Source organism: Camellia sinensis, chromosome 9 (genome assembly GCF_055761805.1).
Source record: "Camellia sinensis isolate YWXY chromosome 9, ASM5576180v1, whole genome shotgun sequence".
Lineage (NCBI taxonomy): Eukaryota > Viridiplantae > Streptophyta > Magnoliopsida > Ericales > Theaceae > Camellia > Camellia sinensis.
The window spans coordinates 174,237,289-174,255,681 of record NC_138969.1 but is presented as its reverse complement, the minus strand read 5'-3'; the positions used below and the strand labels follow the sequence as shown (position 1 = coordinate 174,255,681).

At 35.7% G+C, this 18,393-nt stretch overlaps 2 protein-coding genes across 2 annotated transcripts in view; both read right to left on the bottom strand.

Moving 5' to 3' along the window:
* Window positions 1-581: 581 nt before the first annotated feature.
* LOC145798861 (uncharacterized) overlaps window positions 582-18,393 on the bottom strand; it is a 149,147-nt gene continuing 131,335 nt past the window's right edge. Inside the window, exons 2-9 of the mRNA XM_082888080.1 lie at window positions 7,489-7,712; window positions 7,071-7,297; window positions 6,391-6,594; window positions 6,206-6,295; window positions 6,026-6,130; window positions 2,182-2,616; window positions 2,055-2,111; window positions 582-947 (exon numbers count right to left, since the gene is read on the bottom strand). Coding sequence (XP_082744206.1) covers window positions 2,070-2,111; window positions 2,182-2,616; window positions 6,026-6,130; window positions 6,206-6,295; window positions 6,391-6,594; window positions 7,071-7,297; window positions 7,489-7,712 — 1,327 coding nt within the window. The 3' untranslated portion in view covers window positions 582-947; window positions 2,055-2,069. The remainder of the gene's footprint in view (window positions 948-2,054; window positions 2,112-2,181; window positions 2,617-6,025; window positions 6,131-6,205; window positions 6,296-6,390; window positions 6,595-7,070; window positions 7,298-7,488; window positions 7,713-18,393) is intronic.
* LOC114314133 (uncharacterized) lies at window positions 7,718-15,537 on the bottom strand. Its single transcript, XM_082888079.1, has 7 exons — window positions 15,184-15,537; window positions 15,020-15,070; window positions 12,839-12,878; window positions 9,333-11,630; window positions 8,962-9,249; window positions 8,781-8,880; window positions 7,718-8,683 (listed from the first exon to the last, which is right to left on the bottom strand). Exons 4-7 carry the CDS (start codon window positions 11,600-11,602, stop codon window positions 7,958-7,960), a joined length of 3,384 nt encoding a protein of 1,127 aa, XP_082744205.1. The 5' UTR covers window positions 11,603-11,630; window positions 12,839-12,878; window positions 15,020-15,070; window positions 15,184-15,537; the 3' UTR covers window positions 7,718-7,957.

The following is an 18,393-nucleotide window of genomic DNA, read 5'->3' as shown; positions in this document are numbered from 1 at the left end:
ATTAGTAAGGCTGCTTTTGGTTGTTCAACAACAAAAAAATTTGCAACAGGAGAAAGCAAAATCATTAGTTCTTCTTTTCAGAAGTTGTATTGCTTTGTCCAGTCACTGCAGGAAATTCGTTCTTTAGCGACGTTTTAAAAACGCCGCGAAAAGCCTGAAAAACGCCGTAATATCTTATAGTGACATGTAAAACTTTCGCCGCTGATAGGGCCGCCGCAATAGCTACACAACGTTTGAAAAACGTCGCTAAAAACATTATACGGCGTTTCTAAAAACGCCGCAAAATATTTGACGACCGTCAGTCCCCAATAACGTGTGACGTGAGAATGACGTCATTTAGTGGCGTTTTTCGAAAAACGCCACTGTTTTTATTTTTATAATAAAATATGTGACGTCATTTTGTGGCGTTTTTAAGAAAACGCCACTTTTTTTTCTTTTCTTTTTTTTTTTGGGGGGAGGGGTGGTGGCTTCCCTGCTAGTGGTGATGGAAACTGAATTCACAATTTGGAAATCTCATGTTTTATGTTTGCTCTAGGCAACCAAACTACTAAATTTAAAATCAATCCTCAATACATGCCATATACATGCATAATATAATCTCACCAGAATCATCATTTCAAGTAAAAATTTCACATCTAGTGTCATATACATGCATATTGTCAACTAAGACATCTAAACAACCATGAGTCAGTAACACATTGTTTCCATAGGACGCAATTCAAACAAATGATTCCATGCCCACATCAAGTTTTAGAAACTCAAGACAACCAAAAAAAATTTTAGTACGGTTTGTTGACTTCCAAGTCTTGTAGCTTCTTTTCATGGTAATCTAAAAGATCAACCTTGTGTCCAAACAATCCCAAAAAGCCATCACGCCTCAACCTTTCTCGAGTACGGTTTGTTGACTTCAAGCGAACAAGCCTCCTATTCAATTTATCTGCATCACTCTAGAAGAAGAAAAAAATCAAATAATTAGAAGTCACAAAGGAAAAAGAAAGCAAGTTGATATAGTTTTAAGATGTGCACTAAACCACATCTGAAGTTTTATATCTAAAAAGTTTAAAAATTGATTACTTATTGAATCTATCACCAGACCTACAAAGTTTCATAATGATCTTATATTGTTCATGTTCTATTTGTTTCCTAGATGTCTTGTATTTATCTATTGTTGATTGGGACAATCAATGCACACTACAAATTTGTTTTTTCTGTACCTTGCTCATGATATGATTTGTTTCAAGTCCAGCATATCTAGCACAGCATTCTTCAAGACCTATAGACATGGATCTTTTGTCTCCAAAATTGATACCCCTTCTTTATGTAAATACATTCTCAATCGCATGATGCAGTCAGTAATAAACAAGTGTTTTGCCTTCAGCAGCAATGATTTAATCATGAATGATTGACAATGAGTGAAAGTACTCAAAATTGAAAAATTAATCATAATGCACTTTTATATGCTGTTATAGGTCTTTGCTCAACCAAGAGGTGGGTAAAAGGTAGCTTTGCTCTAACATAATAGTGTTAATACAAAAAAAGAATAAAGAAAAGTATCATATCATTCATGATTAAACCAGGAAGACACTGTTATTGCTGAAAAATTGGCAATGCACATAGCAGATGTCACTGAGAGATCTGTCTTTGAAGAGAAGCATAATGTCTCATGCAAGATAACTTTTATACTATCATTATTGGTTAGAATTACTACATGTTATTGAACTTATGCTCTAGATATGTTGTTATATTATTTTGACCTGGTATGTATGATGCCTGTCACAGGATAACTTAATTTCTGATGGGCATTGTGTTCTTATCTTCTCTCAAACCCGCAAGATGCTTAATCTTATTCAGGTTAGTTTTAAATCACATTGCTTACCATATGCTATTGAGGAGATATCAAATTTTAGTGATCTTTGCACATATTAGTATGTTATCAAGTTAAGGAGTAGCGATACAAGGTGATATAAATCCTCATTTTGGCTAAGATTTTGATGTTTTGTAATATATTGAAACAAGGCTTAAAATTTTGACAACTATAATGGTTTAGAATGAACCTGAGTTTGTCATATCTACTTCTTCTTCTTCTTCTTTTCTTTCTTTGATATGTGAACCTGCATTTGATAAGAACAAATAACATGAATAAAATGTCATATGAAAATTTCATAATTAACTTTTACTCACTTCCTCGGACGAACGATGACAATTAAATGATGAGGTGTATGCATGGGATTGTTGTTGTGAATGCACATGTGTAGCAGCTGGTGCAACAGGCCCACCCATGGCCTGTTGAGACTCCAATTGCTCTATTCGGGCTTGTTGAGCTTGGATTGTGCTTTGCATCTCCATTTGTACTTTCTGTTGATTAAGCATAGCATCCATCATCTCCTTCATTTGCATCTCCATTTGTGCTTTATATTGGTTAAGTTGCTCTTGGACTTGCGTTTGGATGATACGAGTTTGTTCTTGCGATTGCCTATATCCGCCTCCAAAGACATCTGTCGGGGAAGGACCCAATCCATATGTTCGAACACGACCAGGTCGCTCAGGCCCTAGAACCTGTGTGATAATTTCTTCATCTGTAGCATTGGATTGCGCCCCAAGGTCCTTCATTTGTGTCTACAATTGTTAATTAGTAATTAGCCACCAATAAAATTGTTCATAACTAATGCCACAAGTATATTACAAGACATTCAAGGACAGGGATGGAGAGAGGGGAGGAGGGTTTATTTATCTCCATTTTATCTTCCCTTCAACAGTACCATCACAAGAGGGATCAGATTCACAAAACAATTTCACAAGAACAAGAATAAAATCATCCTTTCTTTAAAATTATCCTAAGCTTAACAAGAACAACTATTACCTGCTTATTGATGGTTCATGCAAATACAGTGTAATATGTTTTTGCCTTCCCTAAATTTGAAAACCATTTCTTAAATTCTTTTTTCTACTCTGTTAAACTTTTTCTGAGTTCTCTTTTTTTCCCTTCAGGTAAAAAAAAAGGAAGTATAATGATGTGATAGAGTGACATTTTGAGAAAACCTTCCTAACCTTTCAAAATAGTTTGGATACATCACCTAGAGTATCCCAAAGTGTTTGTCATTCCCTGTCAAATTTGCTTCTAAAACTCATCAACAACAATGTTGACCCCCATAGTATTTCTCTTAACAGTGCTAGAGGAGTGCACGCAGAAATTAGAATTGGAATACCCTTATAAATTTTGATTCAAAAAAAGTCCAGTCTTGTGTATGAAATACTTCGTTGGAATTTTTCTCTGCTTAGCATCTTTTGAATAAAAAACCAACCAAAGCAAGAAATTGAAGTAGAACACTAAAGGTACGTATATAAAGCACAGGAACTGCACATTAAAATTTTGAAGTTTTAATCAAACTCTTTGGTACTATAAGGTGTTCTTTAAAATAATTGGCTCATTTAAGTGGTAGCAGTGTTTTATGATTTTTGTCACAAACCGTCATAGAATGGACACAGACAGGGTCACTTGCTGCAACAGTAACAGACCCATTTTATGATTTTTGCCTTCGGAGGGAGTATGACTAGGGCTGAAGACCAATGTTTTTCTTTCCTTTCCCCCTTTATTTTGTCTCCAAAAATCTAAAATTCAATCACGAAAAAAAAAATTAAAAAAAAAATTACAGCCAAAAAAGGACACAAGATAGTATCAGACATTACCCATAATTTCCCTAAGTTGGAGACGAGGACATGAATACATATAAATATAAGATACACATCCATTACATAAGGAATATTACTATTTTCTCCTCACACAAATCATTTACACCTGCTAGTCTACAGCTCTGAACAATTTTCTTTCCAATTTAAAAGGGAATCCTATCTAACACACCAAAACAACTGTAAATTTACACATTACTACTACATTCCACCGCATGGAAATAGATTTTTTTTTTTATTTTAAATTTAAATAATTATTACAACTGTGATAACAGAATACAGCAGTTATATCCAATCCTAGCACAACATGATGACCATTAATTGACATTTTAAATTGTACTATCTGCTTTTCTGCTGTTGAACTTCTCTACTTTGACTCATTTTAAATTGTACTATCTGCTAGCACGTCTTCTGTTGACTCATTTTAAATTGTACTATCTGCTTTTCTTTTAAATTGTACTATATCGACACTGCATCGACACTGCATGACTGCATCGACATCTTAGTTTCAAATTCACACCAATTCATGACTGGAAGTTCTCGGTTGAGAATAACTATATCGACACTGCATTTCTTTTTACATAGTCAAGTATTTGCCCATTTGTTTAAGCAAAGATTGCAATTTTTTAATGTTTATGGTTGTCCAATTCATTGTACCCGTGTCTGCTAAAACATCCATAGCAGCGCTCCATTATATTTTGGTGAATCTCATTGGTTACGAGAGAAATTTGGCAATGAGTTTTGTTTTAAAGGTTATGTACCAAAAAGATTTGGTGCCATATTAGCATAGAATTCCAAGGCTTCACATTTCTTTTATATAATTCTTCTTCAATACTTACACCATATCATCACAAAGCACATAAGGCCACTGGGCACTAGCCATGTGACGGCCGAAAATAATGTACTCAGTGCCTTAGCCTCAAGCCAAGGCAATCTTCAAGAATCCTCCTACATGTGTTCGGCCTCCTCCTCACAATCAAGCAAACTCACACTCGCACCAATATATTCAGACATCCCTCAGCACTCGATCGTTTCGGTGGTACTCTGATGATTTACACTTGGTTATCCAATAGCACCCCAATGCTCTCATGCCATTCTAGGTCAAAATCAAAGCTATAATTGAGGGTTCATTTAGGAAATTGTTTTATGGTCACATGAGAAGACTTACACCTTGACCGGTCTGTGAGAGAGAGATCCCCACAATCCAAACAATAGCAAAGACATCCATACTCTATGCCTCAGTAGATATCAACGCCACTACCTCGTACAGCCGCTATACTAATAACCCTTTTAGGTCTTTACTTATTTCCAAATTGTCTACAGTTTATCTCCTTCTTGGTAGCATACAGGGTAGAGGTGAAAGCGAGTTTCCTAATCAACACAACAAGAGACTGTCCCCTTAAATGTTTTTAACAGGAAAGTAACAAACTAACTCCAACTCATGTGTGACCACTGAAAACTGCACATTTGCCAAATAGCTCCCCAAACTCTACTCAAAAAGTTAGTACCATTGGTCACTGAGGTTTGATTGCACACATCCTTTGTAATTGCCCTACATACCTTGAAGGGTTAGCCAGCCAGCACATCTGAGGTAGAGGAGTTACGAGGGGCTGCAACTCCCCATGAACATGGACCAAAGTCATTACTGTATCAAGAAAGGCATTTTTGGCACATCAATTCATTTTTTGTCTTATTTTTTTGGGGCGAAATCTTTGCTACCCTTTGGTTAGAGAAATATCCCTTTTTTATTCTCCGACAGATTTGGAAACAAGTTTGCAAACCACAAAACTTGCTTTGGTTGGGTCTCTTCATGATTTATTTTCTTGCTACGGTTAAATTTAGGGGCTTGCTCTCTTTCCTGGTATCTGGTAACAAACAAATGAAAATTTGAGAAACAGCAAGGCAGCTTTCCCAATTAAAGAGACAAATGATATGAGTCATATAGATTATGAATCTTGATACAAGAAACACTCAAAATAATGTGGAATATTAGAAGGGCAGGGCTAGGAAAACTGCAACAAAGGGCACAGGAAACTCCACCATCAAAAGTCACTTTTTGGTTATCCTTCCTTAGGATGTGTTTGGATTATGTATTTAGGTAAGAATTTGAAAAGCAAAAAGTAAAGGTAAAAGAATTATTTCAAGATTTGGCTCCCTAGTAAGTGCTCATGTGATGTAAGTTTATGCCTGACCTAACAAATTATGTATGCGGGTTCGTTTCTCCTTTTTCCCTAGTAATTTCATAACATTTCTTTAAAAAATAAATAAAGAAACAAATATGAGACAAGTATCTAATACATTCCATACATGCAAAGTATATAATTATGGTGCTACATACCATGACCGCAACAACTTTATCATTACTTGGTTTGTTATCCTTCGTGTACCCAGCCATCCACACCTCTAAGCGAGTTGCAGGAACTCCATTCTTCTTATTAGTTTCCTATAATTACACTTAAAATTAAGTAACAAAATCAAAATATACAATTTCAATTTGAAATATAAAGAAACTATATACCTCTACTCGAACAACTGAGAATGGTTTTCTTCCAGTTATGTGATTTAATGTCTTCTTCTTCCGAATTTCTTTGTTTTTTATACTTTTTTTCTGTTACATATGAACACAAACACAAGATAATTTCTTAATTAACAAACTCATCTTATGAGATTACGATAGAGTTATATAAACAATTTAAATGATACCTGTGCCTTCCGAGTGCCCCAATAATAGACTAAGCTTCGCCATTGATGCTCATGTACTCTTTCGGGCCGATGAGTTAACCTATCAGCATCGTTGTCGAATGGCGTATACCCCAATTGTTTAACTCTAGCCTTCCACTCTCTCCATTTTTTTCCAACAGATGCCAAAACAAATTTCTTCATTGACTCGTCGGCATCTGTATTGATCTGCAAATAATTGGCAACTTTGTGACTATTGCATACACACAGCAGCAACAACATACACGCAGCAGCATACACACAGCAGCAAGCCCACAACAGTAGCTAATTTCACAAATCAAGATAATATTGGCCGTTCCTGTGACCCAACGATGATGATTGAAAAATTCCAAGTGTGCAATGGCAATGCTGGTATTGTGTAAGTACATGTAATTTGGTAAAACAGAGATTCCTCTAAAGTTGCAGAGATAGCCCAAGAAAGCAAATGACTATTGTGTAAGTACATGTAATTACTTGTATAAATACACACACATATATACATAGATATTCAGCTACTTCATTGAATTCTCTCTGTTCGAATTATTCAAGGAAACAACAAAAGGAAGAAACAAAACAAACTGGCAACTATAAAATATGAAACAAATAAAATAAATAATAACAAATTAAGATTAAAATTGATATGTAAAATGAAATAATTCTTTTACCTTTACTTCTCTCCAAATTCTCTCTTTGTTTTCCTTCGGTACATGGCTCCAAGTTCTATAAGTGAGGGGCATAAGGTTCCCATCTCGAGCTAAAACACCCAAACGAGAAGCCAAGGGTGTATACCCGTCAACCACTTGGTTCAACTCATTAGGCACAATATGTAAAATGCCACCACTTGGGTTCCAATCACTACCATGCATGAGTGTTGGGCCTCTCGAACTATGACCTACTCATCCAAATATCAATATCAAGTTAGAAGATACTAGAAAGAATGATAATACAAGAATTGAGCAGACAATGGAGCCAATGGAGTAGTGTCACTTGGTTTAAAAAAAAAGAAATATAAACATCAAAAGAAAAAAGCACATCAACAGAGAAATCTAATGGAGTAATTCAATTGAATAAAATAATTCATACCAGCAGTAGTGTCATGTGTCGAACCAGTACTCGATGATGTACTAGGCAAGCTACCTGGAGGATACCATGACATGGGTGGATCAGGTATGATGCGTGTACTCTCCTCTGAACTCTCATCTGAACTTCCACTATAAGAACTCTCATCTGCACTCCCACTGTAAGAACTCTCAGAATTTGCAGAGGCTGAATGTTGCCTCTGCCTAGAGCATCGTCGATCTGTCATGCTAGTTTACAGAAGACCACAAGCATACGTGTAGAATTTTATGGGTTAACAATGAATATAAAGTCCAAAATATTAAAAAATTTCTCCACAAATTTAAATTTTAAACACAATCTTAATATAACAGATATAATCTTTCTCAAGGACATAAAAGGTTGTCTCAAGGACATAAAAGCAAAGGTTTCATTAACATGAATATCCATGCTAAAAGCACAAATGTAACAATGAATATGAAACAAAATTACAATATCATATCATTTCTTCATCATCTTCAGATTGTGTCTGTGTCGATATCCCAAGAGGTCCAATAGTTTCATCAATAGTTGTTCCAACTTCACCTTGCCTAACCCAATTTATGTCCTCTTCACAAGCAAACGAAGTTGCATCTAATTCTTGGTCGCCAAATCCTTCCACTTCATTGTGATGTTCTCCATCATTAATTGGTTGTTCTCCACACACCTCATACAAGTCTCTAGGTTTCATCTTGACTACAACATCCCAATCAGCTTCAACGGGATCATTAACATAGAAAACTTGTTGTGCCTGAGATGCTAGGATGAATGGCTCATCACTATTTTGTTTCTTTGTATATAACAAATGATTGAAATTAACAAGTGTGAAACCAAACCCATCCTGCTTCAATCCTTTGTTGTTGTCAATCCAGTCGCACATGAATAGCACATATCTACGGTCGTATGAGTAATACAATTCAATAATATCTGTCACATATCCATAGTATGCTACTTCACCTTCCACAGGATTCATGTCTCTGGTACTTGCATAGCTAGAAGTCTTTGCTTTCACCATAACCCCACTATTTTGAGTTTTTCTTCTCCACTCACGACTCCTCGTATGATACCTAGTACCATTAATTATATACCCATTGAATCTCGTGGCCTTTTTACTAGGTCCCAATGCCAAAGTTTTAATCTCATCTGACAACACAGCATTTTCAATAGCTAGAAGCTCTTCAACCTATTTTTACAAAGTCAACAAAATTAAACATCAACTAACAAAGAATTTGAAAACATGAGAATTGAAAATTAAAAACATGTAAGTTATTAGTACTTACATGAGAATTAAACCATCTGGGAAACTCATCATTGTGACGGCGATCCACATCAAAATCTTTAAGACGACGATGTGACCGCTTAATAAAATCACGATGCTCCCTATACATTTAAAGTACTTATAAAATGCAAGATACTTATTAATGGTATCAATAAAATTTTGGAACAAAGATTGTATCTTACTCTCGATATGGGACAACCGCAGCAGTGTTAAATAACACATACCGATGAGCTTGTACCCATGATGTGTTATCAAGCGCAAACCCTTTTCCTTTTCCTAAAGCATGACCCAGTAATATCCCAGGATTGTCGCTAACATCGTAATTCCTTATTGGTCGATTCAATTTTGACTCAACATCATCCAAGTACCTTGAGCAAAAGGTCATACACTCTTCAACTAAGTATCCCTCTGCAATTGAACCTTCTGGATGACTTCGATTACGCATATATGACTTAAGTGTCATAAGATACCTATAAACAAACAAATGCACACATGACTTTCAATTATAAACAAACAAATGACTACAACCTTAAATTGGAGTAGAATTGCACACCTTTCTATGAAGTACATCCAGCGATATTGCACTGGACCAGCAATCTTGGCCTCCTCTGCTAGGTGAATAGGCAAGTGCTCCATTATATCGAAAAAGGATGGAGGAAAAATTCTCTCAAGATGACAAAGTGTAAGAGCAATTTGGGATTGAAGACGATCTAACCCATCTGGCTCTAAAGTTTTGGAGCACAACTGCCTGAAGAAATTGCTTAACTCAATCAATGGTTCAACAACTTTTTTCGGTAACAAATTTCTCACTGCTATTGGAAGTATTTGTTGCATCAATATATGGTTGTCATGACTTTTCAGTCCAGATATGCTATGTTGTTTGAGGTTAACACGACGAGAAATATTGGATGCATACCCATCTGGAACTTTGATATTCTTCAGGAGTGTACAAAACAAACCTCTCTCTCTATTGTTCATAGCAAAACATGCAGGCGGCAAATAATACCTGTTCCCAACCCCTTTTTTAGGATGTAATGCCTTTCGAATTCCCATATCTTGCAAGTCTCGACGAGCATTTAAATTATCCTTTCCTTTCCCATCAACATTTAATATCGTCCACAATACATTATCACACACGTTCTTCTCAATGTGCATTACATCAAGATTGTGGCGAATCAAATTATGCTCCCAATATGGAAGCTCAAAGAAAATACTCCTCTTCCTCCAATTATGATCCTCCTCGTTGTCCTCTTTTTCCTTTCCTTTCCTAGTTCTTTTTTGTCTGTTAGTTGGTTGATGCTTAGGCCCTAGCTGTCGTAACACATTAGCCCCCGATAACCGAGTTGGACATGGTTCAAATTCAGAAGTTCCATCAAAAGACGCAGCATCTTTTCGAAATTTGTGACTCGCATTCAACCAGCGGCGATGCCCCATGTAACAAATTTTCCTTCCATTCTTCAAATACCGATGTCGAGTACGTATGTTACAACAAGGACAAGCTAAAGCACCTTTCGTGCTCCATCCAGACAAATTTGCATATGCAGGAAAATCATTTATTGTCCACAGTAAGACCGCGTGCAATTGGAACATTTGATTAGTTTCTGCATCGTACGTCTGAACACCATTTTCCCACAATTCAATCAGTTCATCCACTAACAAGCGCAAGTAGACATCAATGTTATTGCCAGGTGAAGAAGGACCATCAATGAGCAATATCATCATCATATGAGGTTGTTTCATGCACAACCACGGTGGCAAATTATAAGGCATTACAATAACTGGCCAACTGCTGTGAGCAACATTCATTGCCTTGAATGGATTAAATCCATCCGCTGCTAAACCTAGTCTGACATTGCGAGGCTCACTCGCAAACTTGGGATACAAAGTATCAAAATTTTTCCAGACAAGAGAGTCAGCAGGATGTCTCATTTTGCCATCATCAATTCGGCCCTCTACATGCCATCTCATTAATGAAGCAGTTTTGGATGACATGAACAATCTTTGAAGCCTTGGAATCAAAGGAAAGTATCTCACAATCTTCTGGGGAATTCTTTGTTGCTTCTTTTTATAATCATTCTTCTCACCCTCAAACTGTTTGTATCTAGGCGTCTGACACACTATGCAATCATCCCTACTAGCTGTCTCCTTCCAATATAGTGAGCAGTCTCTTGGGCATGCATGTACCTTGTGATAATCAAGGCCCAATTCCCTAAGGAGTGCCCTCGTTGCATAGAACGACTTTGGCAAAGTTTCACCTTTTGGGAATGCATCCTTCAAAAGTTTAAGCAACATCGTGAAAGACTTGTCGCTCCATCCACTAAGGCACTTGATATGCAATAATCGAACAACAAATGACAGCGTTGAAAACTTGTGACACTCTGGATACAACTCTCTTTCGGCCTCCTTCAATAAACTGAAAAATCTTTCAGTTTTCTTATCCGGGCCTAGTTCGATATTAGAACTTCCTGTCTCATTACTAGCACGATGAACCAAGCTTGGTGGAGGAAGTCCGAACCCCTCATATATCATTTCATTGACTTCATCGCCATCATTCGAATCACTGACATTCTCATTCAATGGCACAGACGCCGGTAAATCTTCCCCGTGAAAAATCCATCTGGTGTAGCTTGGAAGAAACCCATTGACCATTAAATGTTCCCCCAAAAGGTCTTTCTTTACTAGTTTGACATTCCGACACCGTTTACATGGACATGTGACTTCATTTGATAGAGGATTATTTTGGCATGCAAGTTTAACAAATTCCTTAACCCCTTCTATATATTCTGGATGCAACCTATGCTGATTTATCCAACTTTTATCCATCTGACTTCGTCTTACACTACAAATGTCACTGCCAAATCAACAAGGTTCAAAATTATCATTTCATTTTAATTATTCTTCACCTCAATTAAGTACATTACAATGCATGCGACATGACACCATTCACCGCTAACTCTTCTCTAATAGGTTGGTTCATCCTACTTTCCCATTCAGGAATGCACAGTCTATATTGTAAAAAGTAGCTCATACCGCTCTATCCATCTCTAACGAAATTTCGGCAGCATCTCCCCATGATTCTCCAAGTACACGACATAGACTAGGTGTACTGCTACACCTTGTCTAGTATGCACTCAGAGAACATGAGAAGCTACTACACGAAATCTCTACGAGATGGACTACATTTAAGCAGTAGAACTACTAATTACAACATAGACTTGTGCTCCTGAACTGTCCAAATTGGACAATCCAAGAAGAGCTTCATCAAAGATGACTAGGTATCTCTAATGAAGATTCTTGGACGGGTCTAAGGCTTTTTATGTATGCATGGATAATTACTTGCTAAATTAACAACTGTCATGATTATTGCATCCCGGTGGTGCAACCTGAATCAAAACTATCAAGCATACTAGAAGCATTTCTAGCATGAAGCATATTAATGAAGAAACTAAAAGTTTCTACAATGCTCTTGATAGATTATGATATAGAGATTCATAAAACATGACTAGGTATCTCTATTCATAAAACATGACCAGATCCATCAACGGATCTAACATATGTACACATACCTTAGTTATTAATAGAGACGTGTTAAAGTTGCATAAATACCATAGAATATGTGCATCGCTACAAACTCGACTGTAATACATAACGTCATTGTTGCTACATTTCTACTTCTAGTAATCTCAATGCAAAAATTGTCAAGTCCAAGTACCACATTCTCCAACATATGAATTATGAAGCATCAGAAAAATGATCTTTACTTTTGGTTATATTCATATTACCAAGTCAGATCATGTCAGTCAACATTTCAAATAGATAATTAATTGCAAAAATCCAAATAATCTCATACATTGTCACTCTGAGATCATGAGACCATCTATAGTATAAGCTATCTAATTCCAAACTGTCTTGCAAATCAATTACCACCCCCTCTCAAAAGTAATGAAAACAAACAAATTTACAAAATCTTAAATTAGAGAGTTAATTGATTTGAAAAACAAAGAAAGTAATGAAAAACAAACAAAACTACCAAAGAATTAATTGCTTTGAAAAATGTACCTGAGATGAAGCGCAAGAGAGATCGATCTGGTTCAACTATCTGTGAAAGCAGTATATCAATTATCGTACCTCAAATAGAATATTTTGTAATACAAAAAATTAAATTAATTATGATCTAAAAAGCAGAATATTACTGGATCAGATGTAATAAAACACCAAAAAAATGAAAAATGAAACTCTTTTAAGATATCATTCTCCATAATTTAGACTACATGATCTATATGTTTTGACAATTTGCCTCACTTATAAAAAATAAAAATTAAAAAAAAAATTGGGGAAAAAAATAAAAAAGGTAAATATGTTTTCTTATAGAATATGTTGATAGGTAGAGTGGCAACAAAGTGATGATTGGCACCCACGACCATTGCATTTCAACCTTTCCCATACTTCTTCTTTGATAGCCTGTGGGGTTACTATGGATTCTCAAGTTAGTACTATGATTCCCTCTTGTCTACTTTGGTTCTCCTTGAATTTTTTGCTTTCTTGTTTTTCTCCACTGCTGTTGTTTAAAGTAACTTTAAATGAATGTGATTCACCCTTCTTATCATAGATTGGTATTGATGTGGAAGAAAAGCAGCGGACAATAAGGAATGATATCTTGTCTTTTGCTAGGCGGTACTTTTCACACCATGAAATGGATTTCTTAGCTACTATTTCAGACCCTGAAGTTCAGCGCCAGGAGTTCATAAAGTTATGGACACTAAACGTTAGCTATGTTTCTTTAATAGTTAGTTTTAGGTGTACTGTTGGCAATATAGAATTAAATTGTTTTTTCAACATATATTTAAATTTAAATCAAATCAAATTTTAGCCAAGAAAATTATTTGTGATATGGTTTGCTAAAATACATAGAAAGCCTCAGAAGTAAGTATTATTTCATTTATATGGACAAGATTATAGCACCATATTATATGTTTGATTTGGTTAGGAAGTAAAACAATCTAACCCCTATTAGACTCTACCAAATTACGACAGTTTGTATTTGAATATTTAGCAGAAGTTTCTTTTGAAGGAAAAGGATGCAAGCACTGAAAAATCAATAATAACGAGATGCTAGTCTAAAATATGCTTGAAAAGGATTCATTTTTTAAAATTTATGAGGTGAAATTGAGATGCTTCAACTGTCAATGATGCAGGTAAATTTTTAAGATCTGTATTCGTGCAGTTTTTTCCTTCTTTATTTCATTTCCTTGAAAAAAATCATATGTTGACAAATGATTGTGTTGGTTTTGAAGACTGTTAATATCGCAGCTTGGCATGCTCTGCAAAGAATTTTGCATGTCATCTCTAACCTATGCCTGTGTCTAGAAGCCTTGTTTTGATATTTGGTGGGAATTGATTTTTTATGTATTTAAAGGAAGGTTCTTAAGACTTGTATTTTCAACAAAAATAAGCTTCTGCAAATCTAAATTCAATTTTTGGGAACATGAATCTTAAATCCTCTTTGGGTTACGCATGCATTTCAAAAAATGTAGGGGAGCTTTTGGTCATTTGATGTACCCTGAGTGATATCAAGACTAACGGAGGGTTTTTCATGGTTGATCTATTAAAGTGTATTAATTTTTGCCTTCCTTGGGTTGTGTCTATTTAACTTTCAGGAGGCATATGTCAACCATGGGAAACCCTCTGTTATTTTGTCATTGTATGTACACTCTGATTATTTTAGACTCGCTTAATAGTAAATGTCAAAAACCTAATTGAGTCATCTAGGTACTCATCAACACTTCACAACATATCTTCCATATACTTTTAAACTAGTTAACATTTTGAAAACTTTAAATTACTTTTTTCCAGCACAAGTGTCATCTCAAAGCTCTTCAAGGAAAGAAACTAGAAGCAATATTCTGATGAGGACAACAGGATGTCATATTCTAATGGTCATCACTTACTTTTTTCTGTTGTCGTCCATTAATATTAGAATAACATTACTCAATGCATTGATCTAAAAACTGATTTGTCCACTCATTCTTAGAATTCTTATGTAAATTAACTCTTCTATACATTTATGGATCAGTTTAAGAGATAATTGGTAAAAATCAAAAGGACCTCAATTCTAATGCATGCTTTATTATGTGTCAACAATGCAAGATTCAGGACAAGAATGAAGCAGCTCTTAGAGATGAATACTTGCAAACCAGATTCAGGACAAGAATGAAGCAGCTCTTAGAGATGAATACTTACAAACCAGATTTGATCGATCTGGTTCAACGATCTGATCTGATCTGATCTAATCTGAAAATGAAAAAATTAGAGAGTAAATCAGCAGATTTGACAATGAGAAAGTAGACCAACAGAGATCGCACTGGTTCAAACTCGAACACCGATTAAGAGAATGAAAATTGTACCTGAGATAGGAGCAACAGAGATCCAGAGTTCGACGAATATACAATGCAAAATCTACAATCGAGCGAGAGAGAGTGTGTGTGTGTCTTTGATCTGGTTCGATGAATATCAGTCGAGGGCTTTGGAAGAGAGAGAGAAAGAGAGAGGGAGAGAGACCGAGCTACGGAAGAGACGGAGAGAAAGTGAGAGACAGAAAGTGAGAGACGGAGTATGGATGGCGTCAATATATACACCCGATACGACGTCGTTCAACTGAGCTCTAAGACAGCGTTTTGAAAACGTTGTCTTTCATCAACCTATAATGGCGTTTTCAAAAACGCCACAAAAAAAACGTTGCTGTAGACCATTTTTCCTGTAGTGAGTGCACTCCTGATATAAATGGAAGAGCATGTAGAGGACGTTTACAGACTGCATCCAGTTATGTTCAGTATAATAGTTTTGGGAATGAGTGGTCACTGATGTATGGGCCTAACTGTCAGATGAGGTATAGTTTGGAAGCTTTTTATGATGTAGTCTCTCCTCTTTCTCCCTCATTGCCACCTTCTGGTTCCACGGAAAACTCAAATATCAACACAACAGCCCCTCCTCCTTCACAGCCATCTTCAGGTAGATTCTTATTAACAAGGTAGTTTATTTATTATTTATTTATTTCATGGGGAAATTTTATTTTACCGTCTTATAGTTTGACCCATATATAGACTAATTTCTTTATTATTTGGAAATAACAATATAACCTCTTTATGGTTTGTTGTGGACTGAAGTGCACGGTCAATCATTTCGTCTAAATTAATAGTAAGCGTAAAACATATGTCAAGACATATAAGCTATGCACTGCACAAGCAGAACAGTCTTCCCCAAAGCTCATACTGTGGGAGATCTAAGCTAGTGCATGTTATGTACCAGGTCATGCACCGAGAGCCCACATCTAGGATGATTATACTTAGCCCACAATGCAATCCTAACTTTTACCAAATCACGAAGTTCGTCCACTGGCGGCTGAGTTTCATTGAAGACACATTTATTCCTACAGTTCCGAATGGACCACAACAAAGCCATACGAATATTTCCAATAATCTTGGAAATTTCATCGGACTGTGGGAAATCTAATCTTGGAAATTTGGATTATTTGCACACATTATAATCTCTCTTCTCCAATACCTACTTGGCAATATTTCCAAATATGGAATTACCAAATCATGATAATCCTTGTTTTTTTTTTCCTTTTTTTTTTTTTTTACAGAAATCATCATGAGTTTTGGGGGTTTAGTCTCTTGCTCAAGGGATTCAACTGTTGGCAACTTTTTCTAAAATTTTAAAACGAATCAGAAGTTTTTTTTTGTGTGTTTAGATCGGGAAGAAAATCTTCATTGCAAAAAAAAAAAAAAAAAAAAAAAAATCGGATCAATCTAGTATAGCAGTAGCAAAAGATCTCATAAAGAGATAACAAACTTCCATAGGAGGAAGAATCCTAACCTAGAGAAAGAGAAAAAAACCCTCACAAAGGAGGGAGATAACTTCCAAACAAGGAGGATTATTACAACAAATAATAAAAAAAAATAAAAAAGCAAACCAAAACAACCAGATCCAAGTCACCAAAAGCATCCAAAGTTTCATTACACTGCAACCTTCAACTTGAATCTGAAGACCCCACCTCTGCTAGTCAAGATGGAACATTGAGGTTGAGGTGGTCTCCTAGAGTGAAACAAACACGTTAAACAGCGTCGGTTTTCGGATTGTCGGAAGATTTGAAAACAGTTCTTAAAGTTTTGGGTGTAAAGGTGAAAATTTGGGCAAAAGCCAAACATTAGATTTGGAAGATCAAAAAGGAGAGGCAACGCCAACATCAGTGGCTAGAGGCAGATCTGAAGGAGATGAGATAGATTTAGTGAGGGTGGATCTATGGAGGGAAGAAGGTGGTACCACTACAAAAAAATTGTTTTTTTGCGACAGCAAAATGCCGTCGCAAATACTCCAAACGCCGTCTCAAAAGGTTTTTTGCGACGGTAAGTGGCTTTTTGTGATGGCGAGTGGGGGGTTGCAACAGAGGGGGTTGCAAAAGGGTTTTAGCGACGGCATAACGCCGTCGCCTTTTGTTTGCGACGGCAAAATGCCTTTTTTGCGACGGAAAAATTCTGTCGCAAATAACGCGTGAAAATCTGGATTTTTTTGAGACGGCACTATGTTGCCATCACTAAAAGGGTTTTTTGCGACGGCAAAAATACCGTCGCTAAAATTTTATTTGAGACAGCACCTTCTGCCGTCGCTAAAGGACAATTGGTGACGACATTAACACCGTCGCTAAAGACCCTATTTTTCAACCAAATCCCCTATCTTTTGCGATTCTGCCGTCGCAAAAAACCCTGGTTCAATTTTCTTTTTGAGACGGTGTGTGCTGCCGTCTAAAAAAAAAAAAAAAAAAAAACTGTATCAAAATTATTAAAAATATGAAAATAACCTATATTAAATGAAAAATAACTAAAAAAAAAACCGATAATTACATAATAATATAAATACATACATAAACAAAAGTTGACAGATAATGAAAATTCATAATGTTGTTCCATTCATAACAATACATAAATAAAAATTCATAACAATAAAAATTATCCCACTACATAATGTCTCATAATACATACATAATGTTGTTCACAAATCTAAATAACGTAAATCAAAACTAAAAGTTTTCATCATGCACTGCTAAAAAAAGTACTTTTTTGCGACCGCTACAAGCCGTCGCAAATAATAAAAAAATAGTTGCAAGAGACCTTCTGTGACGGCCCATGCGACGGCAAATGAGGGTCGCGAATGTGGGGGTGGCAAATACTTTTTGCAACTGCAAAATAGCGGTCGCAAACTATTTGCGACCTCTTAATCTACTTATGGCGACCAATGTTTTGCTGTTGCAAAAAAATTTTAAAAATACCTATAGTGTATTAGCGACCATCTTGTTACCATTGCAAAAAAATTAAAAAAAAAACCTACAATATTTTAACAATCTATATTCTCATATATATATATATATATATTCAAATATTATATACAATAAATGTAAAGTGATATATGTAACAATTCTAATACTCATGTATTATTTTCCATCACTTCCCTCAACAAAATTATCTTTCTTAAAAAAAAAAAAAAAATGTGCATACAAAATATAAAATTCTATACATGTCACCAACTCCAGCAACTTATTATAAGTTGTGCTCCTAATA